The sequence below is a fragment of the Periplaneta americana genome, chromosome 4 (genome assembly GCF_040183065.1).
Source record: "Periplaneta americana isolate PAMFEO1 chromosome 4, P.americana_PAMFEO1_priV1, whole genome shotgun sequence".
Classification (NCBI taxonomy): domain Eukaryota; kingdom Metazoa; phylum Arthropoda; class Insecta; order Blattodea; family Blattidae; genus Periplaneta; species Periplaneta americana.
This window is the reverse complement of record NC_091120.1, coordinates 101,851,580-101,877,411: the sequence shown is the minus strand read 5'-3', so window position 1 is coordinate 101,877,411 and position 25,832 is coordinate 101,851,580. Positions and strand designations below refer to the sequence as shown.

General features: G+C 34.9%; 1 protein-coding gene across 3 annotated transcripts in view; it reads left to right on the top strand.

Moving 5' to 3' along the window:
* The window catches only part of LOC138698095 (ankyrin repeat and death domain-containing protein 1A-like), a 1,102,342-nt gene that overhangs the window by 519,129 nt on the left and 557,381 nt on the right, over positions 1-25,832 (top strand). For all 3 annotated transcript variants that reach the window (XR_011331695.1, XM_069823807.1, XM_069823808.1), the window contains exon 3: positions 17,726-18,540. Coding sequence is in view for 2 of the 3 variants with exons in the window: in XM_069823807.1 (XP_069679908.1) it covers positions 18,411-18,540 (130 nt within the window). In the remaining variant the exon portion in view is untranslated. The remainder of the gene's footprint in view (positions 1-17,725; positions 18,541-25,832) is intronic.

Below are 25,832 nucleotides of genomic sequence, written 5' to 3'. Positions count from 1 at the left end.
CAGATGATAATAAGCGTGCTATGCTACGTCATGCTGCAGGAAACATAATTTCGCCGAACATAAGAAGGTTGGTGTCGGCAAAAACAAGAAAAATCACTTTTGCATTAGACGAGAAGTCAGGAATTTAAATTTGTTTCTAGACATGTGCTGTTCATACAATAAGTACATTATTAAGTGTGTAACAGTTACATAGCAATTAATTAGGTAGGCCTCATTATCTAAAACCTCTAACATAAAAAATATACTATGTTCATTATTTGTTGCAATCCTATTATTCCATTTTTCTGTATGCACAATGTCCTGTAATTCCTTTCACTTTTGTATTGGTAAGTTTAAAACAGGAAAACAGTGTTTTATACTAGTTGGAGTATTAGATAATTATATAAAATATAATTATATTGTAGCTATTAACTGAAACAATATAAGTTAAGTAGAAGCTATATTTATTATTTATTGTAGCATACTATTTTGTAATTCATTGTATTTATTAGACAGGTACACTCTACAAAACATGTTCTGATTTCTTGTTCTCTTGTATGAATGTAACACGTTATCTATTATTTAAAAAAGTTTAATTCATTTTGCAGTGACAAGCCTATAGAGTTCACTTTGCTCACCCCTTCTTATTCTCTGCTACTGCCTGCAGAATAGATTCATTGCAACCAGCGAGCGCTTGATCGCACGCAGAACCGTCTACTTGCTCTTGACATTGGTATCGCTGTCTTATATAGTTTTCTTTCTTTTCTTTCGCATCGTCAGTCTTTATTTTCATCTACTTCATTTTTCTTTTTCTTCTTTGATGATACATTAAGTCGGAGATTTGTCAGTCTCGGCAATTGGTGATTATCATGGTCTCGTTCGGAACCTGAAATCTGCTCGATGACAACGGATTTTAAAGAGCGATAAATTCCTTAATGCAAGTTTCAATGCAAAGAAAGTAAATCAAGAGTTTTTCTTGTACCTTTCTGCATGAAAAATAACCTTGAACAAGACAAAATTACCGGCTAGATGTTTCTTCAGTTCAACAAGTTTCCTGTTTGGCGAATAAAACCTATAACGGTAAGCTGGCTGGCTGGCTGATTTTACAAGGACTGGACCCGTGACTTGTCCGTACACATAGGCAAGTTCTAATAACCCGTCCGCATACGAGCAGTCTTATGAGTCCCAGGGGCCCTTCCTATATTAGCATTGAAACCCGTATTGTCCCCAGACTTCACTTAAGCTTATTTTTACTAGTGTAGATGATATATGAAATGAGGGAGAAGTGAAGAGTGTTGGTGGAATGATAAGTGGGAAGGAGAGCACCCAAAGAAAAACCCTCTGCATCGTCTGATTTGTCCACCACAAATTCCGTCACGACCTAGTTGAAGGTCGAACCCGAGCCGCCTGGATGGAAGACCAGCGTGCTAGTGCTTGAACCACAGACACGGCATAAGTGTCATCACAACGTAGGAAAAGAATTAGGCCTATAAGAAGTGAGACGCAGTATTAGTTGGACTCTGTAAAAGTGGAAGCGACTAAGGAACCTTCAAAGCAGACCACCAATTTAAATCATCTGGGCTAAAAAGACACTTTGTATCATCCATTATTTTATTATCGTCCTGCGTTTCTTTAACCTTGCAGTTTATAATAATTTACTTCGCTTTGTGTACACGTGTTAACCATGTGTTTCTATGTTCTATCATTCTTTCAAAAAGTTCTGTTCTCTTTCAATTCCTGCCTAATAACTTCCCTAAATTTATGATCCATTTTTGTAAGTCAGAAACAAACTTCATAAATTGCATTTCGCTACATTCCATTCTATTTCTAACCTCTTTATCATCCATTAGTCATTACTCGTACTATGAATACGCGAAGCTGCTCATAGAATGATAGAAAATTGGTTCAATGCATCTTCGCTTATAAGGCATAAATTTCGTACCATGTGTGAGCTTTACTAATTCAACTCTGTTTCATATTTATCTGCTTACAGTAAGGTGGACTGCTTGCAATACGTTTAAAATTAATTAGCAGCTCTTTGGATGTACCTTTCGAAAGCCATGTTAAACCCTTTCAGTATCATTAATCACCTTTGCGCTTCAGAAATATAGAGGTAATTTATTTCTGCGTTATAGCGGAATTAAGTTCGTAAAGGCACTTTGAATGCTTTCCTTTCTTTACAGATGATAAATAACTGGAGTAATGCGTCTGCTGTGGTACATTTGAATGGAAAAGATTCTTCAGAATTACTGTTAATTCAATTCCAGTTTCCGTCTCAAATAGTTGTTAACACACGAGTCATTTGGTTAACGTTCCATCGTAATTAATAATAGGACATTATTAATACGACTGCCGAAACTTGAAACCTAATTTGTTCTAACAAAAGTAACACGAATAATGAGCATAACCATAGTTACCATAATTAGCATCAGTAAAAGTATTGTCATTACGGTACCATCATCATCATCATCATCATCATCATCACCATAAAAAAAAATTCTCACGTCAGATCTCAACTTTACGTTTCTAAATTAGTATTCAGTGAATTTTCTTTTCACTTTTCGTGTGTACATTTTTTCATTCTTTCTTCCTCTTCTTCTTCTTCGTCTTCTTCTTCTTCTTCTTCTTCTTTTTCCTCTTCTTCATTTAGATTCGTGTCTCTGGTTATGGAGTCGAGTATATGAGATAGCATCCTCCATCTCTCACGGCCCTCTCAGCTCTTCTACTCTTCTACTCCACTACTTCTGGCCACAGTTTCCCCTCTTTTTTTCAACCTCCTTAATTTGATCTTCCCATCTTGTTCCATGTCTTCCAACAGATTTTTCCCCCCTTTTACTTCAAGTTTCATGTCTTCTTTGGCAAATTCTCTTCACCCATTCTCGTAATATTCTAAACTAATTCCGTCTTCGTCCAATGTATCCTGCAATTTTGCAATTCTCAAAATATTTTTTATATCTTCATTTTTAACTCTATCTCTCCGTGTTTCCTGTACTATATTTCTAAGGAATTTCATCTATATCGCCTGAATTCTGCTCTGACCTATTTTTGTCATAGTCCAAGTTTCCGCTGCGTATGTCAAGTAAGACTGGTTTAAAATATGAAGTATACATGTTTTTCTTGCATTCCAGAGGAAATCTTTAACTTGTTAGTAACATCTACCACTATACCGCATTCTTCTAGTAATTTCATTCTTTCTACATGATATATTCTTATTTAATATATGTTATTAATTCTTGTATTACTGTTTTATATCACTATCTTAGTGGAAACTCGTGTGAGATGATATTCCTTCTCGTAGTCCATGGTAGCAAGTTTGGTGTAAGATTTGTTGTAGTTGCAATGTAACGAAAGTATAGCGGTCTCCCGCATCGAAATTGTGTTTCTAGCAGTCGCAACCACAAGAGGACTGTGGATACGCTAGCAGTTGCATAATACATCCAAATAATGCGTTTTCCTTCTCTGAGATAGTAAATAGAAATTCTTTAAAGGAGAACACTTTAAAAACAAGTTTCTATTAAATTTGAATACCCACTTCAGTTAGAACTCTGGTGGTCATTATTAAAGACTCTTCTTCAAAATTACTGACAGTAAAACGCAATAATGTATACTTATGGAGAACCACAAATAGGCCTATTAAGTTTAGTTACGAATTCGAATCCCGGCGACAGAGATGGAAACGTTAATAAATAAAGGTGTAAAACAACAACAACAACAACAACAACAATTTCCTTCCTAGTGTCATTTATATTTGTTACTGTTGCTCCAAGATACATGAATTTTTTCACCTCTTCAAAGGATAAATTTCCAATGTTTATATTTTCATTTCGTACTATGTTTTGGTCACGAGTCATAATCATGTACTTTGTCTTTTCGGGATTTACTTCTCCTTATTTGGTTCATGTAAAATTCCAGTGTTTTCCCTAATTTTTTGTGGATTTTCTCGTAACATAATCAAGATATCCGTATAAATAAGCAGCTGATGTAACTCGTTCAATTTCAAACCCTCTTTATTATCCTGGACTCTCCGAACAGATATTCTAGATCAAAGTTAAAAAGTAAAGGTGATAGTGCATCTCCTTGTTTTAGCCCTCAGTGAATTGGAAAAGCATCTAACACTAGTATTCTTTGGCAGTTTATATCGTTTACATCCTGTATAAAACTTCTCTCTAAACCGAGTCATTTCCTTTTTTAAATCTATGAATAACTGATGTACTATGCTATTATACTCCCATTTTTCCTCCAAAAAATACAAACCATATAATAAACACTCGATCTATTATGTCTAAAACCATATTGATGATTCCCAATGGAGTTAATCTTCTCAAAAGAACAAAAAATTTTGTACCACGTCAACAAAAGTGATATTCCTTGAAAGTTATTGCAGTTAGTCTTTTTCCCCTTTTGTATTGCATTGCTGGTGGTGTGGAAGAGGAGATCTGATGGCCTTAACTCTACCAGAGTAAATAAATAAATAAATAAATAAATAAATAAATAAATAAATAAATAAATAAATAATTAAAAATACAATTATGGACTCATTCTATTGTTCTAGTAAAATTTCCTTTTCCTAAATAGTAAGTACGAGCTTATAGATTTCGCTGGATAATGCGCTCTTGTATTAAATCTGTTGGAATTTGGTCTATATCTGGAGACTTTTACTTTCTTAGGTTCTCTATCGCTACTTCGCCTTCAGAAAATGTGGGTTCGGGTAAAATGGCTCAGTAGTTTATATTTGAATTTCGTCCCGATCATTTCTATTTGGTCTAGGCACATTTTGTAGTTGCCTAAAATAATTCTTCCATCTGTTCAGGATGGAATGAGAGTCTGCAAGCAAGTCACCATTCTCATCCTTGATCACGTTTATCCTTGCCTGATATCCTTTCTTAAATTTCTTTATGTCCTTATATAAATATCTAATGCTTTTATTCTTACTCTTTGTTTCTACCTCATTCAGTTTTTCCTTCAAGTAATCTCTCTTTTTATTCCTAAGTGTACGAGTTGCATTCCGCCTTTCATTGAAATAATTATCTCTATTCCCCTAGACTGGATTCTGTAAGAATTTAAATTTTGCCCCTTTTCTTCTTTCTACTACCATGCAACAACAATCTTCATCAAACCACGGCCCGGTTTCAATTTTGATATTATCTCTGATATTTTCCTACATGCTATTAATATCTAACTCATTCTCAATTTCTTCGGAACTCCTAAAGCAGCAAACCTATTTGTAATTTCGACCTGATAATGTTGCTTAGCTAACTGGTCTTTTAATTTCGGAATATTGAATCTCCTAATATTAACTTGTTGCAAGGTTTCCTTTCTTACTTTCCTAAATATTTTGTTTTGACGATAGAGACGTGGTCAATATAACGAACATTTTTATACATTACCAGACCGACACAAGATATATTTTATTGTCCACACCTGTGGAGTGACGATAAGCGCGTTTGGCCGTGAAACCAGGTGGCCCGGGTTCGAATCCCAGTTGGGGCAAGTTACCTGGTTGAGATTTTTCCCGGGATTTTCCCTCAACCCAATACGAGCAAATGCCGAGTAACTTTCGGTGCTGGTGCTGGATTCATTTCACCGGCATTATCACCTTCATTTCACTCAGACGCTAAATAACCTGAGATGTTGATACAGCGTCGTAAAATAACCCAATAAAATAAAATATATATTTTATTACGCTTTTCAGTTTTATTCCGGAAGGAATATTAATTATACAAATTGGAATGCCGAGAATTTAAGCCAAGTCCGCTCAGTTTCTTATCTGTAAGCGCTTCAATTTAATCTACAGTGGATTCCATGTACCAAACATAGATTACATATTATAATTTTGTTGCTTCCTCAAGTTTTGAGGTTGCCCTTAGACAAAGCATACCAGATAATAATAAATTGATGTAATGTATTAAATACAATGTTTACAGTAGTTAAGGACAATTAAAATTTACAATAGTCAAAAAATCCTGGAAAATTCAATAATTAAGGTAAATAATAGGTCAGATATTTGACCCAATTAGTATATAACCGTAATCTAATAGCAAATACAGATGATTCCTATGCAAAGGGCATCAATAAATAAACATACCTGGGCTAAAAATATCATAGCCTACATTATTTATTTATCTTTCATGTAAAACATTTAATAAGTCCTAATTTTTCTTCTACAATTAGAGTTTGGAACTGCTTAGTGAGTGTGAACTCAATATTCATACTTTTGCAACGTCTTTTATTTTACGTCGATATAAAGTTTCAAGCTAACTTTCTAGCAACATTACACTAACATCATTCTACGTGCACTAGGTGAAAACGAAGTCTCCGTATCCCAATTAGGACTCCATTAAGACGTGTAGGGACGCAGAGGGTGAGTCTCGTGCATTTAGAGGCTTCGGAACTAGATTAAGTTGAGTGGCTAACTTCGTTGTCTCGCCTCATTGCTTTTGAAGGAATTCGCTACCAAAACTCAATGGTTTGTGTAATCCAGGGCCTTATGCAGTCCAGATGAAAGCGAGGGTCATTGCTTCGTGCGTCAGTAGAAAATAAAAAAGTTATCATCCTTGACAATAATAATTCTCTATTTTCCAAGGAATGAGAACATTGACTTATTCTGTTGTCTGGATTATATACCAATATAATTAACATTTATCGCATATATAATAATGGGTTTCTAACAGGATGTATTGCTACAAAGACACTTGTGTAACCTTTCCCCCTTTCCACGTTACTTTAGTAGAGTAGAATATAGAACATTATAATGTGAAATATGGTATCAATTTAAAAATAAAATAATTTAATTAATTATTTATGTATTTATGTATTTATTTATTTATTTATTGATTTATTGATTGATTTATTTATTTATTTATTGTGGTGTAGTTAAGGCCATCAGGCCTTCTCTTCCACAACACCACCATATAAATCTTGATTACACAACTTTTAATACTACATCATTTCGGATTATAAAGTATATATATGCTTTCACGTATTAATTAACTAGTCAACAAGGATACCTAGTTAATTAACACGTGAAAGTGTATATATATATATATATATATATATATATATATATATATATATATATATATATATATATATATAATTACTTTATATTCCGAAATGTAATCATATTTTTATTCAACAGAAAATAGTCGCTTGTTTAAATTTTCACAAGAGGACCTTATTATTATTATTATTATTATTATTATTATTATTATTATTATTATTACTATATCAATAACAATTCACGGGTTAAGTCGTTAAGGCTCGATCCAATCTCATAGTTTTCAGTTAAAACGCTGTGTTCATAGCTTTCTTGGCCTGCCAATACATCTCTTACCCATTGATTTATAACATATAATTTTTGGTACGGGTACGTCGTATTCAGTCATTCTTTGAACATGTCCCTTGCAGTTGTCCCTATATAACTTTATTTGGCTGTTAATTTTAAAATGTTTAATTCATTCCTAATATCTTCAATTCGTTTTCTGTCCAAAAGGCTGTATTCCGCAATACTATGCAAAAATTTAATTTCAGCTACTTCTATCACAACACATTATGCAAATTTATTATTTTAGCACGTAAACAACTCTACAAATATTCCACACAGTATTCAGAAACACAACAGCAGAACAGAGCTATTTTTACCAAGGTTCTGTATTGCATTGTTCATGATACAAGGTTGAGATACATTGACTCAATGTAAGCACAATAAGTCGTTAGGATGCAGTGTACTTGGAGCCTGGAAACGTACGAGCCGAAGGGAAAAATAAAAATTTGCGTCATGAATAAGACGCATTTCTCATTAAATGTCTTAACGATTTTCAATAGAATTGTTCTTTCATGCCATTGCGACTTATATTCCCATTTACAGTTTACTTTCTATTATTCAAAAGATATAGGCCTACATAATTAAAATCATTTAGTACAAACCCAAATAAAATGAATGTTCGTTTCACGGAACGCACATAAAACGCACACTTAACAATCCCAAATAATATATATCTTCACTTAGGATCCCTCAAAGAGCAACGAGACGAGTAAAACGTGATTGACCGAGAGCCTGCTAACTTAGCATAGTGCATAGTATACGCAAGCCGTTTTGTAGTGAGTAATAAGTGAGGTGAAGGATCTGTTGAGAATGAATAATACAAGTCTAAGGGAGACCATTGATATTAATAACAGAAAACTAGAAGATCTACACAAGGAGAACAATATATTAAACCAAAAGGTGAAATATTTAGAAAAGAAGTCGCCCTGGTTGGCGAGTTGGAATATCGCTGGCCTTCTATGCCCAAGGTTGCGAGTTCGATCCCGGGCCAGGTCGATGGCATTTAAGTGTGCTTAAATGCGACAGGCTCATGTCAGTAGATTTACTGGCATGTAAAAGAACTCCTGCAGGACAGAAGTCCGACACATCCGGCGACGCTGATTTAACGTCTGCAGTTGCGAACGTCGTTAAATAAAACATAACATTAACATTTAGAAAAGAAAAGGAGGGACAATCTAATCTTCTTTGGTATTGAAGAGCAAGTGAAAGAACAGTCTTGGGACACGTATGAAGTGACATTGAATGTGTTGGAAATGATTAGGCATTCACATTGGAAATGGACAAGTGAAAGAAATGTATAGAATGGGAAACGGGAATAACAGGTCCATTTTGGTGAGGCTGGCAAACCGGATAATTAAGAAAAAGATCATGGATAGTAAGAAATCATTGAAAGACTGGAATATTAGTATAGAGGAAAATTTTGAATACGAGGTGAGGTGTAGAAGAAAGGTGTTAATGCCGTTTACGAAAGCAGAGGAATAATGAGCGTTATGTACAATTAATTAAGGATAAATATAAAATTAATTGTGAGTTGTTCGATGTCGAATTTTGTTTAGAAAGCTTAAATGAGTCGACAAATTGATAGAATAAAGATAAAGGAGACAGTAAGAGTAATTGTAAATGTACAGTATGTACAATGAATACAAAAGGTGAATTCGTGGAAGGCATGAGGACAGTAACACAGGAGATGACGATGGAAGGATGTCTGAAGAAACCGTCAATGTCAGCAAATTGCAATCAGACGATAGCGAACTCTCAGGCGGCTATGTCATCAGGAAAACGATCAGCAATGACATCACTCCAAGGCTTTGTAAGAAGTGCGAAGAAGCAGAAAAGTGGAGGAATAAGCAAAGTACTGTATCACATGATGACAGCGATAGAGACCTTGGAATTGGAAAGCAGAAGGCGAAGAAGAATGTTGAATCAACAAAAGAAGTGGGGAAAAAGAAAATACTGGGAAAAGAAGGGGAAGTATAGAGAGTAAGTATTAATCGAGTTAGTAGTGTAGAGGGGCAGTAGGGAAGGAAAAACAATATATAATCTGAGGAAATGATTTACCATTGGGAGAGGGGGGGATAACAAGGTTGTTATATAGTATAATGGAAAAATGGAATCGACCACATGCACTTTCTGAATGTTATGGAATTATTATGTTTAAACAATAGATTCTAAGACCACAGTTATAAATCAAGTTAAACCAATGTTCGTATGGTACGAGCGCTAATGTGATTATGTGTTAGAAATGTTTCTAAAGTGGTTTAATATGTTATGTTTTCCCGAAATAAGTCAACAAAAGTTAGATCTTCTATATTAATTAAGTTCAAAAGGTAATTAAGTTATTTGCAAAAAAGAATTATTTACTTAGTTATGAGTAAGGTGGAAGAGAATTCGAATGAAAATTATTAGTAGGCCTACGAATAGTTAGTTATTCAGTGTAGCTGAGAATAAGAGAAGAGAAGCTGGATAATAAGTGTTATAAATTAGGAGGTGAAGTGAAGCGACACGAAAGACGTAATTAAGAGCAGATATTTAGGACACGATATGTCAGTGTATAAAGTTTATATACAGGATGTTTCAAAAAATACGGGGCATAATTTCAGGTATGTATTTCCCACATGTAGACAATCAAAATAGTTCATTACAACATGTGTCCGGAAATGCTTTATTTCCGAGTTATGGCCTTCACAACATTGAAATTCACCGGAAAATTTTTCTTTCCGCAGGTCGTTGCCGTCAAACGAGACATTAAGAGGGCACTCTGACAGTTCATTCCGAGGCGAAGGTTACATTCAGTGTTGTGTAGGCGTTAGGCTATGCGACATGTATTCCTGATCGATGGATAGGTAGAAGTGGCCCAATTGCTTGGCCTCCACGCTCACCTGATCTGAACCCTCTCGATTTCTACTTGTGGGGCCATTTAAATCATTGGTTTATTCGTCTCCGGTGCCTGATTTGGAATCCCTTCGGAATCGAATTGTGGCATGTTCTGAGGACATACGCAATACTCCTGGAGTTTGGGATCGTGTTCGCAGGTCAATGAGACATCAATGTGAGGTCTGTATTCAAGCAGGAGGTGGACATTTTGAACATCTTCTGTAATGACAACGACGTGCGGAAAGAAAAACGTTCCAGTGAATTTCAATATTGTGAAGGCCATAACTCGGAAATGAAGCATTTCCGGACACATGTTATAATGAACTATTTTGATTGTCTACATGTGGGAAATACATACCTGAAATTACGCCCCGTATTTTTTAAACACCCTGTATAGTGTTAGTAAGGGACTGCTGGCCAGAATATAGAAATCTGAAGGATCAACAGGACCGAATAGTAGGTTATTTTACGACGCTTTATCAACAGCTTTGGTTATTTAGCGTCTGAATGAGATGAAGGTGATAATGCCGGTGAAATGGGTCCGGGGTCCAACACCGTAAGTTACCCAGCATTTGCTCATATTGGGTTGAGGGAAAACCCCGGAAAAAACCTCAACCAGGTAACTTGTCCCGACCGGGAATCGAACCCGGGCCACCTGGTTTCGCGGCTAGACGTGCTAACCGTTACTCCACAGGCGTGGACTGGACCGAATATGTTGAGAGAAATATACCGTATATCAATAACGTAACATATAGCCTATATATGTATATGTATATAGCCTATACATATACCATATATGTATCATATCTTCACTTAGGTATGATGTATATTTTTATGTTGGATATTTCTTTAAACACCTTGGCATACAACAGAATGCTCTTTAATCAATAGTGTAAGCTTCTTACAGTCAATTACTTACTATTAAGTAATTGACTGTAAGAAACTTACACTATTTGATTGATACTATACATATCGGACCCAACATGCCTTTAAAAAAGAATGCTCTTTGTTCTATCACTGAAATAATAATCTCAGATTCTATCTGAATTTTCCACCACCATATACATGAGAAGCTCAACTAAGAACATTGATTACAAGTTTTTCATATTCAATTTTAATAACTAATTCTGTTTATAATTTCATATTTCGTCATAAGTTAATTTTTATTTGTATTGAAAGTCAAGTTGTGTTTTAAGAAACTTAAAATGTGTTCAATAAATATGTGTCTTTCTCTACGTGAGGCTACTATGCCATTTTTGAGTTTCAGATTCCTTAGATTCTATAAGATACACTTAAATTATCTGTGGACGGGAAACCAGCGCTTCCCCCATGCTTTCCACCCCTCTCTCGCCAGTTCTGTATCCCTCGCTTAGATGATACTGAACGGGGATCCCCGTCAGATTATAACTCTACTTCTTGTTACGTTCATGATCATGTGCTGATACTTACTGGAGACTCCCAGTTGGCAAGAATGTATGGTACATGGTTGTCAGTCTGCTTATCTGGTGACCCTTAAGAACTTACCTGATTTTCTATCTGTGATATTTAGATACTTAAAATTTAAACATGAGGTTCTTTAATCTCATTTTTCCCTTCTTAAGTGTTGTACGCAGCTAATTTATTAATTAATGGTAGCAATATTGGAAGAACGTCCTTCCATACGTCCCCCCCCCCATCTGTAGTAGTACAAAGGAAATTGAACTTGCCATCAATTTAATGTACGTACGGGTATGAACAGTTCGTATTGATCTGCATTCAGAGACTGTTACAACTTCCCTTGCAATAGTCCACAAAAAAAAAGCCTAGCCAGAAGCACAATGCCTTGATACATACATTTCCTGTTCAGCCGTGCATGAAACATATTTCCTAATTAAGACCCGAGGATATTTAAAAGAAACCGGCCATTTAAAACCAGTATGTTTGTATATGTCCTGTGTGGGACAGATTTTTGTTGCGGAAATGTACACCATAATGAACATTTGTATTTCAGTAACAAGGCAAAAACTAGCATGTGTGTCTGTCATATTGAACTTTTATTAACTTGTCTGACAGCGTCTCAACGACATTATATTATAACCTCAAACATTTAGGTGTTGGCATTATAAATTCTAGAAATTGTTCCACATTAGAATTTTAACACTGCACAACACTTAAATTTGCAGCTAACGAAAAATATATTACATTTCTAATGTTATTTATATCAATCTCGAAAGTGAAATCCATTTTACGATATCACATGACGTTTCGAAAATCGATTATACATAAGTTTATACGAGCAGCAGTGAGCTTGGCGCTGTAGATCAGTGTTCCGCAACCGTTGTGCCGCGGCACACTGGTGTGCCTCCACGAGGTGAAAGGTGTGACGCGAACTTTTACCTAGTATTGTAAGAAATTAATAAAATTAATTACAATTAAATTCCTCTCTCTGCTGACACAATTAACCGCCCAGTTAATGACATGACCAATGACATCCAAGACATTATGAAGGATAAAATAAAGAGCAGTCAGAAGTTCTCACTTCAGATCGACGAGTCCACCGATATTAGCGGTCAAGCACAACTTCTTTCCTACATTCGGTACATTTATGGGGATGTAACTGCAATTTCTTTTGTGCAAACTGCCAGAGCGAGCAGCCGGTGAAGAAATGTTTCGTACAACTAATGAATATATGTGGTCCGTAATGAGTTAACAGGGGAGGATTGCATTAGTGTTTTAGAGATGCAGCAGCTTCTATGACAGGCCGAGTGAAATAATTATGACTAGTCGTGAAGTAGGCCTATGTCCTAACATACGGGCGACCATTGTCTCATTCATCCCGAAGCCATTGTTTTGCCATCTCCTCTGAAAATATTGTGATGGACGAAGTAGTAAAAGTCGTGAACTTCAACAAATCGCGGTCCTTAAATATGCTTTTTTTCTGTTTTGTGTCAGGAAATGGGAACAGAGCACACTACACTCCTCCTACATATTATGAACATTGAAATTAGAACTTCTCGAAGTGCCTTTGGAAACACTTTGGTTGTCAATAAGGAGTGAATACCCGGCTATCTCTGAGATGACAGTTAATATGTTATTGCCATTTTCAACTACATAATATATATGTGTGAACTGGGCTTCTCGACGTTAACAGAAATTAAAACATTAAAGAGGAAGAGACTCAAATCCTTTGATGAAGAAATTAGGCTTGCATTGTCAACGATTCTACCGCGGATCAGCCACCTGTGTGCAGCTAAGCAGGCCCAAGTATTACATTGAAAGTATGAGTTGAGTTATTTACTTTAATATTAGTAACAGCAATGTGTATTTTCTACAGTGAATTAAAATTCATAAATTGTTAATAAATGCAAGAGTTGATTATTACGTAATTATATTAGGAGAGTCACATCATATATTTTTGGGGGATTAACATTTTGGTGTGCCGTGTTGTGTCTAGGCATGTCAAGAGTGTGCCGTAAGTAGAAAAAGGTTGCGGAACACTGCGTAGATCATCGTTCGCATATATTGTACATAGACCCTACCAAACATTTCGTCACTCTTAGGTATATCTATTTCATGGCATGTTACAGGTTTGAAGATGTAGAGAATAGTATGAATTAACAATGTTCATTAACTAATACTTACTTACTTACAAAGAGGTTCATTGCCGCCCTCACAGAAGCCCGCCATCAGTCCCTATCCTGAACAAGATTAATTCAGTCTCTACCATCATAGTCCACCTTCCTCAAATCCATTTTTATATTATCCTTCTGTCTACGTTTCGGCCTCCCCAAAGGTCTTTTTCCCTCTGGCCTCCCAACTAACACTCTATATGCATTTCTGGATTCGCCCCTACGTGAATGCCTTGTCCATCTCAAACCTGCCTCTCTTAACTAATATGTTGAGTATATTTTTTTCCTTTCTCCGACGAAGTAACAATAAGACGTGATCTACGATTCTCGGCACTAGCGACATCTTTGAGCTACATTCACAGAGACGGGGTGAATAAGGCAAGTTAAAGGTTCTCCCATTGCACAAAAACGTCGCTTTTGTCAGGTACAGATCTTTGGCGCCCTGTGCATTTCATATATCACTTCTAGAATATTTGAATCGGTTATTGTTGAAAGGAACTAAGTCCACTTTTTAAAGTTTTGAGATAATCCAAAAAACTGTTTTGTGAATAATCTATCGAAGATTAAACCAAAATATATATATTGTATACATATATTTTATGCGTACAATATATTTTGGTTTAATCTTCAATAGATTATTCACAAAACAATTATTCACAAAACAGTTTTTTTTTTGGATTATCTCAAAACTTAAAAAAGTAGACTTAGTTCGAAGATTAAACCAAAATATACTGTACACATATATTTTATGTGTACAATATATTTTGGTTGAATCTTCAATAGATTATTCACAAAACAATTATTCACAATTTTTTTTTTTTTTTGGATTATCTCAAAACATTAAAAAGTGGACTTAGTTCGAAGATTAAACCAAAATATATTGTACACATATATTTTATGTGTACAATATATTTTGATTTAACCTTCAATAGATTATTCACAAAACAATTATTCACAAAACAGTTTTTTTTTGGATTATCTCAAAACTTTAAAAAGTGGACTTAGTTCCTTTCAACAATAACCGATTCATTTGCTTCTAAACGTGTTTGATTTAACTGTATTTAAGTAGTAATAATAATAATAATAATAATAATAATAATAATAATAATAATAATATATGAAGAGTCCACTGCAAGAATGATGGATGTCACGTTTTTGTCGAAAATGAACCAAGACTGTCAATGCATAGTTTAAGACATATAGAATGTACATAGAGAGTTATATGGCATTAACACTGATAGTCATTGTCCAGTAATGATCGGAAAATCACAGTTAAGCTTTGAGCGCTAAGCATTTCAAACTTTCAATTGCTTCTCCTGCAAAATGTATTCCAAATGACATCCATCATTCTTGGAGTGGACTCTTCATATTGTTTATTGCCAGAAAAATACAATACAAAATAAATTGTAAATTAACAAAATTCTAGCACTCACCTGAAAAAGAGTGTTCTCGTGCTCAGGGAAGGGCTCGAAGTGACAGAGTTATTTAGGAGCATGAACAGTAACTGCTTACAATTGTAATTTATGTCTGTATATGTATTTATTGATCTAGCAAGTTCTGTTATGTTTCGTAATTGTTTAAATTTATCGAATTTACTTTGTTATAACTGTAGCTAATTTACCGACAAAATCTCAATGCAAATCTGTATCTCCTACCATCAAGCAGGCAGATGAATAATACATACAAAGGATATTTGAATATTTCTTTCCTTTTCTCAGTTATTAAACGACGCTTCATCTACCATTAGGTCATTTTGCGTCGATGGAATTGCTGATAGCGAGATGAGGCAGAGGATTTACCATAGATTACCAGAAATTTTCCTTATGATTGAGGAAAATAAAAAAACAATCAAGTAATCAGTTCTGCAATCGAACACACGCTCAATCACAGCTCCGAGTCAACAGGAAAACGCGCTACCATCCCATCTATACCATGGCTTCTTACATGTTGTGTTCAGTAATGTGGCAATTCATATACGAATAATGAATAAAAAAATAGCTATAAGAAAGCTTATGAATAATAACACAAAGTTACAAAAACAATTAGGTCTATATTTATTTTGGCTAAAAATATTAGAATGGAAAGAATAAGTGAAATAGCTAGAATTGGATGAAAAAAAATAATTATTAGACAAAAATGTTTATACGCTTGTGTTTGTTTGATAGATGTAGAATTATGCATGGAAGAAAGTATCAAGTGTTGCCGTATGGAGAAATTGGAGGAAAGCCAGCATCTCTTAATAATGAACAAATACACTGAAACTAAAGTACAGGATAAAATTTCTGAAATAAAAAATAAAAGGAAGGAATTATTAAATGAAAGTAAAGTTACTGAGTTAACAAGTAAATTCAATTTTGGCAGGTATGCATTTTCTAGACTAACCGATAATAACATTTTTTACTTGGTTAGAAACTACTTAGCTATATTTTTCATTTCAAAATTTAATAGTTTTGAAGATATGACAAAAGAATATTATGAAATAAAATTAAGAATTGAAGGCTTATCAATGAGAGAGAGCTTATACGAACTATATAAGTATTTCTGTACCGAAAGAGGAATGGAAAATACTAGAATAAGGGAAGATTTATATATGCTAGCTGGACGTTTCAGATTGAAACGTAAAGTACAACTGAGGCAAGTGAACAAATACTAATTGTAACAACATGCTAAAATGAGTTGAGTCTTGCATAAAAGTAGACCCAAGTGCAAGATAAAACAAAAACATCTAATATTAGGTATTTAAATTGTAGAAATTGTATTAAAAATGATAGGCCTACATATATCTATGTGTAAAATTATAAAGTGTGTAATGTAAGGTTTTAAAGCATTATATGTATGTGCTTTTTGTCTGTGAACTATAATAATAAATATCTTACATCTTACATATACGAATATTTTATTTAGTTTTTTAACAGACTCCTCATAATTATTCCGTTATTTTTATTGTTTCCTGCACATGTTTCAGTATCTGCTTATTTAACTCATATCTGTTGGTTTTAACCTTGTAACCAACAAATATTAGACATATCAAGATTTAAATATAATTAATATTGTTTTAAATAGTTTTCCTTAGTTTTTCATTTAAATACGATTATACATTGGGTACATAAAATGTTCAATATCCTTCTACAGCTCAGATCACCTTGTATAAATCTTTGCTTCATAGAAGCTTTAAAACAAAGCTTACAAATTTAAAATCATTAATAAAACCAACACGTAGGATTCATCGATGATAAATGTGATGACTAAATAGGAAAAAAAATATTCATTCTCTGTAGTTTGATAATTAATTTCATTACCAACTTGTCATTAGAGTCTAGATTCAAGGAATGAAATCTTAGGGGCGATAAAGATTCCTTAGAAGTTTTGCTTCTCAATAAAAGTAAAGCTGAGAGGTCCGTATCGTACATTTATGGCATATAAATTAACTCCGATCCTGAGTGGAAGGCTCCCAGAAAAATTTACAGGACAATTCTCGTATTTTTTAAAATTTAGACGTAGCACAACAGGTCCACATAAATGGAACAAGTAAGCATGGGTTTGCCCCCCCCCTTCTTTTTACAATTCATGCCATATAACAAAACAATAACAGAGTGACCAAAAATGCACCAGGAAATATGGAATATTGAACTTTCCAGTGTAGCAGTTTGCTGAAGAATTTTTAAAATCGTGCCAGGATAAATAAGAGTATCCACAGAAATGTTATTATGTTAGCCATGAATTCAATTAAACTTGCCAGGATTTGAAACGCCAATATCTGAAGTAGAAAGCTAGCAGTTCACCTATCAGTGTGTTCTTTCTTTAGCCAATCTTGAGAGGTGTTATTGTCATTAAATAAATAATGAAATTTGTACGGTATGTGGTAATCTTATCAGCACAAGTTGGTGTATTTCCCCTCTCCAAAGCCGTTATTAATTACAATGTTCTTTCTTTTTCGCAGGGGTTGTTAACGGAGGATTTAATTACACGTGGTGACATTTCGGAGGGAGCAGATTTCCATTAGAAGCTATCTGTTGACGGGGTCACTTAAGTTGGCCGCACGTGGTCACTAACTCACCGGAAGCAACGAAGAGGAACGATCGCGCAAGCGCTTTATCGCCAAGTTAGCTAGAAACCACCGGAAGTGGAAGAGATCTCTCCGCTTGCCTTCCCCTCTCGACGTCATCAATCAAGCATGATGAAGCAACCAGCGGGCTGATGTTGACAGTACTCGCCCGTTTGTGTAAGTGTATTAGTGCCAACAAGAAACACTTAAATCTGAACGCTTTAAACAATGTGCTCCTGTGAAAATCTCCAGTTTTATAATATCGGCAGTCAGAGCGGAAACTCTAACATATACATTAATTTAATTAACTCCAGAAAATTGCAGCTCCTCACAATGTACGACTTACATATACGCGATCTGTCACAATCTTAGCTTCGTTTGTGAATGTGATGAAAAGTGTTTAGTGATATTACGAGCAGCTACAACGAGTGAGTGTAAACTAGATAGAAGACATTTCGCTAGCTTTAGATAGAAGACATTTCGCTAGCTTCTAATTTCTCAAATATGTGGCTATCCGGTATATGTGAGAGTGCTGACAATTAAATCGACTTTGTGAATTTTAACTGAGCATGAAGCAGACATGATGGACGATCCTGACTCGGATCTGAGCTTCTCTTCGAGGTCAAGAGACAAGCACTCCTCTGCGATGATGCTGCCAGGAGCGGACATTGTTGACGACGAGGATGCTCTGAGTCACAGGAGCACCAGAGGTCAGTTCTAATTGATTTATCTTTGAACCATAAATTTTTCATTGTTCACAATTCATTTGTTATTATAAGTTACAATTTAAGATCATATCCAGTTTTGTTTTTTTACTGAAACGTTTCGAATGGTTTTGTCTCACTTTAATGTATTGTTCAATATTTGAAGTTGTCAGGAAACTGTTAAATACTATTGAGCAAGGGTGTTTTACTTTAAGAAACCGAAACTGAAAAGAAAAACTTAGCTCATTTAGGAATGATATTGTTCTCAATTATGGACTACGTATATCTGACCACCTATTCAAAGGGCGTGTTGATTAGTTTACTTTTGAACCAACAATCTTCCTGCATTCATAGTTCTCTTAATTATTTTTTCTCGATTTAATGGTGATAATACACATTGACTACTTCATAGTAGTCGTGTTAATATTCAATGAGGATGGCGAGACCTCATATAATGAATATTTGATGTATTATAATTAATATTTTATTAACAGACTTATTTTTCTATATTAATCCCTAATACCTTTCAATAAGTTTAGTTGAATTTTCTTCTCACTTCAATATGTCCAGAGGCCTCTAGACGGTCACTCTTATTACACGATAAAATGAAAGACGTTTTCTTTGAGAAAGTCACACTTGAATAAAAATGACAGTGTGGTTGTGTCACGCTTGATCCGAAGAACGCGGGCGGAAGCGAGTTTGTAGAGAGCGAGACAACACGCTGCATTTTAGATTCGTATCTCCGGCGTATTGCACTCGTAACTTTCATTAATTAATGGCATGCACACAATTATCATTTTATTTCACTAACCTGTGTTACAGTGGTTGCTGAAAGTGGTGTCCATTAGCATTCAGACATTGACGACATCTTTTAATGAAATTTGAATTCACACGTAAAAGTACTTCTTTCATTATCCATCTAATTTCTGTTTTTATATTGTCTATCAGTTCATTGATGGTGTGTGGGTTACTTCTGTAGACTCTATTTTTTAGGGTTCCCCACAAATAATAATCGTACGCGCTAAGATCTGGGGAACGTGCGGGCCATAACACTGTAGAAATAATTGTCATCAAAATTCTCCCTTATAGCCTCCAAAGAAGCACCTACAGTATGGACAGTGGCAGAATCTTGTTGAAAATATCCATGTTGTCTCTCATTATTAGATAATTGTTTAAAAAACTGCTTGTATTTTCGTACGATATCTCTCTGAATTCACAGAATTTAAAAAAAAAATATCGGTCCTATTACTCGATTTGCTGTTACGGCACACCACAGACCAATCTTTTCATCATGCAGGGTAACTTCGTGAATTAATCGCGGATTTTCAGTTCACCAGAATCTATTGTTCTGTGAACAAATATAACCACGTAAATGAAACCATGCCTCATCAGAGAAAATGATTAAATGTGGATCAACAATACCATCAACAATGTTTTGTATAACCCAATTACAGAAATTCACTCGACTTTCGTTATCATGCGGCCGTAACTCTTGGACTACAGTAACTCTCTAAGAATTCAATTTTAAAAGTTTAATACCCGTATGGGCTGAAGTTTTGGATACGTCTACATCTTGTGCAACACGACTTAAAGATTTGTTAGGAGAACGTTCAAGTGACGCACCAATATCATCTAGTTTTTCTTTTGTTAGAACCCTTCGTTTTGGCCTACAAATTTTAGAGTTTAGCGATCTCGTTTCTCTTAATCTAATGACAAGGTTTCGAACTGTACCTCTATTTTGAAAGTCGAATATTGGGGATTTTCTCTACACATTGCCTACACATTTGTCGGCATGAATATGTTTTTTCGTAAGTTTCGTACATAAATATTTGCTGTTGTAGAATAAACTTTTCAACCGGAATTTCAATTATCATCATCAAATAACTAATTTAATGCACAGCACATACTCTTGAACGTATTTAAAAGAAGTTCACAAGCACACGCGTATTCTATCACAGGTTAATGAAATAAAATGATTGTGTGCATGACATTAATTAATGAAAGTTATATGAGTGCGACACACCGGAGATTACTGATCTAAAATGCAGCGTGTTACCTCGCGCTCTGCAGCCTTGCTCCCGCCCGCTTTCTTCGGATCAAGCGTGATGCGACCACACTGTATATTAAATCTTTATTATTTTCATAATTTGTTTTCGATTGTTCTCCTTCTTTTATAAATCATACAATTTAAGAATATATTTTTTTATGTTGCATTAAATTAATTTTCGAAAATTCACATAATCTAGTTCTTCGTATAGGCCTAGTTAATCATTTCTTTATTGCGCAAATCTGTATGGAATGAGTTTATAAATATATTCCTCGTTTTATATCCAGCAAACTTTATTGTACAATTAATACCTTGCTTCTGTGGAAATTGAACCTCTTTGTGACCGATAATTTCTCAAGAATGGACCTCTTCACTGCCTGCAGTTATTTGGCGGAGAGATTAAGATTTAGAACAAAATCGCTACTAAGTAACTTACAAATAATTCTGTGTGTAATATAATTAATTTATTTCATGAAATTATTTTCACTTGATACAAATCACGTCATCTCACTTAGCTTATTCTACGAGTTACGAAAAGTCGATATTTGCAGCATCTTGGCTTGGGCCGAACCCGGAATGGATTCTTACGTTAAATCATTGTGCGACCTATATATGCGATGATTGTTGGAATCCCGGTTGGTGGCCTGGATAGCATTTGTGAATCCGATGCTGATAGGTGGGCCGTGCCACCTCAGTCCTAACAAGCAGGTACCATCCTCAGGCGAGTACCTGACAAGCTATGAAATTTCTCATCCTATGTATTGAAAAATTAAAATAGCCAGTGCTGGGGCTCTTTGGTAATAGTTACTAAAATTGGATCAGTATTGGATTTAATAAAATAAAACAAAAGTAAAATGTATCAACTTTAGACACAATCAAGATATATGATGGCATGGATATAGAGATATAGTAATTAAACTATTATTCCATTGTTTTTAATAAATAAAATATTATAAATTAAATTATGCAGTGATATACAGTACTTCTTATGATCGTTATGAGGTCGACCATAATGTTACGGATCGCCATTCCGGATAAAGCAATTTCGGAGGAAAAGTTCCGGAACGTTGCCCCAGTACGTTTCAGTCCAAAAATGTCCCTGTTTTCACATGAACTATTCAAGTGCGAAACAGAATGTATCTATCAATCCTGTTGTATATTATCTTCTACTGGTTTAATATTAAACTTTCTGAAGAACTATAAACTGAGATCAGATCTGAAAAAATTGTGTAAATTAAACACATGTTATCCTGCACAGCTTTATAAGCTATGAGCTACAACTAAAAACATTACTATTTAATGAAACATGTGCTTGTTCTTGTCCTATGTTGTTAAGTGACAGTACGTAATACTAACGCCACTATAAATTATTTCTGGTAATTTTTTATTACACAGTAAAGGAAATTTATGACCTGAACTTCTTAAATCTAAAGTAAGTCAATAACTGCTCTCTCTCGTGTTTCAAGACGTTGGATCTACATTGATTCCACCTTCTTTTGATTATGTTTGATCACATCCATTCTATATGCACTTGCTATTGTGATCGGTAATTATTAAATTGTCGTAGACATACGGTATATAATGAACCCGGTCCGTCGCTACGGCTCAATGCATAACGTGTGCGTTTCTCAATCAAGCTCTCAGTGGCTAGATTTCCGAAATAGGCGCAGATTTATTTCTATTCTACGGGACTCTGCGTTTGTCCCTTGTATTGTGTTTGTCCTGTGATGTCTCGTGTTGGCCCTGCAACGTTATGACTAAACGGTCAGAAGTTCCCGCTTTGTCTAATGTTGGTTCAATGAAAAAGTCAAGACATTTAAGATGATGTAGCGCCTGAAGAATAAGACTGTTTCTGACAGAGGGTTTCAGATGATTCTTATGTATAGAACATAAAAAGGAAAGTGTACGAAAATAATCCGCACACAACATAAGAATTAAAAGACAATATTCGGTAATCTTTATCTTACGATGTTTGGGTGACGTATATACGTCCGTTGATGTGACATATTAATGAATTAAATACTATTATAGTCACAATCATGCCATGGTATGAAAGAAAAATTTCACAACCTCGAGCGGGAATCGAACCTGCGACTTCCTGGTGGTAGAGCGCCTGACCGGAGACCAGGAAGTCGCAGGTTCGATTCCCGCTCGAGGTTGTGAAATTTTTCTTTCATACCATGGCATGATGTGACTATAATAGTATTTAATTCAACAATATTAGCTATGATCACACCGGCTGGATATCAGTGTGCTAGAACTTTCTCAGGAGGAGCTAATTGTTTCTGGACTGTGATGAAGGGCCATGTCAAGTATTTTGTCTGGCAATACGAAATTCACTGGTTTGACTAAACAATTGACTCACGAGACCAAACCTAAAAATATATTTTGTTTGACCACATGAAATTATTAATAATACTAACTCCGAAAACTTACCTGACTATAGTCTTAAATTATAACCACAACGCAACACATAAAATAACTATTATGTATTAATATTAATACTGATATTAATTAATTATTAGTATGTTCAAATTTCACTGACTTCCAGTAACAGGCTCAGAAATCTAGTACATTTTTTTATTTCATGGAACTCCAGTACCGACAAATATTGTCAATATTTGTCTCAGCTGCCAACATACCAGTTACAAAATCACTAACATTTGTAGTATTTGTCAGTATCTAAATTTGAAACGAAGTTGGTAAAAGGAAATTCAACCTGCAAACTAGAAAAACACAACAATTCACTAGGATATGTAGTAATGGGGAAAAAATGTTTAGGTTTCACCTTAGGTTATGAAGTAAGCTGACCCGGACTATTTTATGACTGGCGCAGATAACTTATAAATAGGAGACCGTGCAGACTTCTAGTGCATGATACATTCTTCATAACTGACCGTCGCTTCAGCTAAACAAAGTATATCTTCCGGTACATGGCACATTCTTACTATCTTTATAACTGGTTTTAATGATGCTATTCAACTGAAGGAGTTGCCTAGAGCCAACGAATTGATGATAGCAAAATAGTATTTGACTAAATGAGTTCGAGAATTCGCAATGGACTTACCTGACATTCAGCTTACAGAAAATCTAGGACAAAACTCAAACAGATAACTAAATCAAGCGGGATTTGAACCCCGCTCGAGTACAGCTTCGAAGTATGACTCCCTCTCGTTATCCCTAACCCAAGACAAAGATTTACTTATTGTCTGACCAGCCATTTGTGCTAAATCAAGTACCGTAATTTTCCATAACTATGGTCCTGGAACACAACTATGGTCCAATCAAATTTTGTACTCCATAACGTAGTACCTCGTTTATCTATATTTTTGCTGTACTGTAGTTTGAAGTGAAGTCACTGCAGCTATCTACGAACAGTCTATGTTACTTCTACAATATTCTTTGAATAGTTGTATCGTGGACCATAGTTGTGTTCCAGGACCATAGTTATGGTAAATGGCGATATTTGTTCTAGTATATGTAGGGACTTCACATGTGGCCAGCAGCTTTGAGATAGAACAGTGTATCTTTCGATTCATGTAAAAACTTCATACCTGACCACAAGCGTGACATAAAACAAGTAGTATTCGATTCATGTAAGAAATTTAATCTGTTTAGTAGATTGAGTTAATCTAAACCTATATCCTCCAGTACCATGTGGGTTTTACAAGTATGACCACGAGCTAAAATTAGAAAAAAAAAATAGCCTACGTTCTTTTTTCATGCATTCATATCTCGGCAAGAGTTTGGATTAAAACAAATATAATTCGATTCATGTCTGAATTTCGTTGAGATAGAACAATTATCATTCGTTCATGTATGAATTTCATATCTGAGTAGCAGTTTACAGCTAAAATAAATATCATCCTGCTCTTGTGTGAACTTCGTCACCCGCTAAGTGCTTGAGCTAAATAAAGAATCATTCCCTTCATTCATGAACTTCAGCAGCATGATCTAAACAAGTACCACTCGGGTCACGTATATTTAACTAGGAGGTTAAACTAAAACAAACATTTGGTTCATATATAAATTTCACCTCTGATTAGTTGCTTCAGCTCAAACAAATATCACTTAGTTCGTGTACGAACTTCATACGTGATCGGAATGATAATAATGTTAGCTTAGGCTTCTAGCCAAATATGAACTCATATTTTACTTGTAGCTACATGGTAAAGGCCTCATATATGATAAGTCGCCTAAGTTGAAACAAGAAACGTATATACTTTGAAACATAGTAGAGACTTCATATCTCACCAGATGCTTGAACTAGATGACTAGAAGAAGCATAATTCTCATGACATACATGACAAACATGGTACATGACAAACACTTCATAGCTGAGCAGCCAGTTGATTTAAAACAAATATATTCACCGCACATAGCACGGGCTTCATATCCCAACAGCTACTGAGCTGAAAAGTTGGAATAGAAAGCAAATCTGTAATTCGGCTCTTACTTGAGGACGATCATAATCATTAACATTTGTCTTAAAGAATGCTCTCAGTTTCAAGTGGGCATCCGCACAAAGTGAAACTAGTTAAAGAAATGTTTGTTTATAATATAAGACGGAGATTTCATAATTATTCTTTCTCATCATAAAGCAAAGGATGAAATGTATAAATATGCAATGAATATCGTCAGTAATGCAATTCTCATTAATTAAGAGGTTCACTGCAAGAGGGAGCTATGCCACATTAACCATATTGTGAGAAAAATAAGTCTGTCACTAAAAGGGTTGAATCCCAGAATTAGTCAGAGTGTTCTGGAATTTGCTAGTGCAATGCCACATCTACGTATATAGTTTAGAGAAAGAAAAAACAGATGGTAGGAACTGTCTAAAAACATGAAATTTAACTGATCAGAATTATATGGCATAGCTCCCTCTTGAAACGGACCCCTCAATTAAATCTTTCAATTTCAATGCAATTAGAAACGACGTCAAGCCACAGTTTCCTGGAGTTCAGAGAGCTGTTACTGAGAATGTATCTACTATCAAAGGTGCTCAACAGACAACTGCTTCAATTGAAAATTCTCTCGTTAGATAACAGAGCTTCTTATCAGTTTCTAACCGATCAAAGACAAAGAACAAAGCGATTAAAATACGCCTCATTAGCCTATTCCTCTTTCAACTCTAGTTCCTCTTTGGATAACAGGAAATCATTTCATAAAAAGGGTTGATTTTTCAGAACTAGACTTACGAAATTGATTTCTCTTAATCTCTTAATGATAAAACAATATAATTTAATGTAGT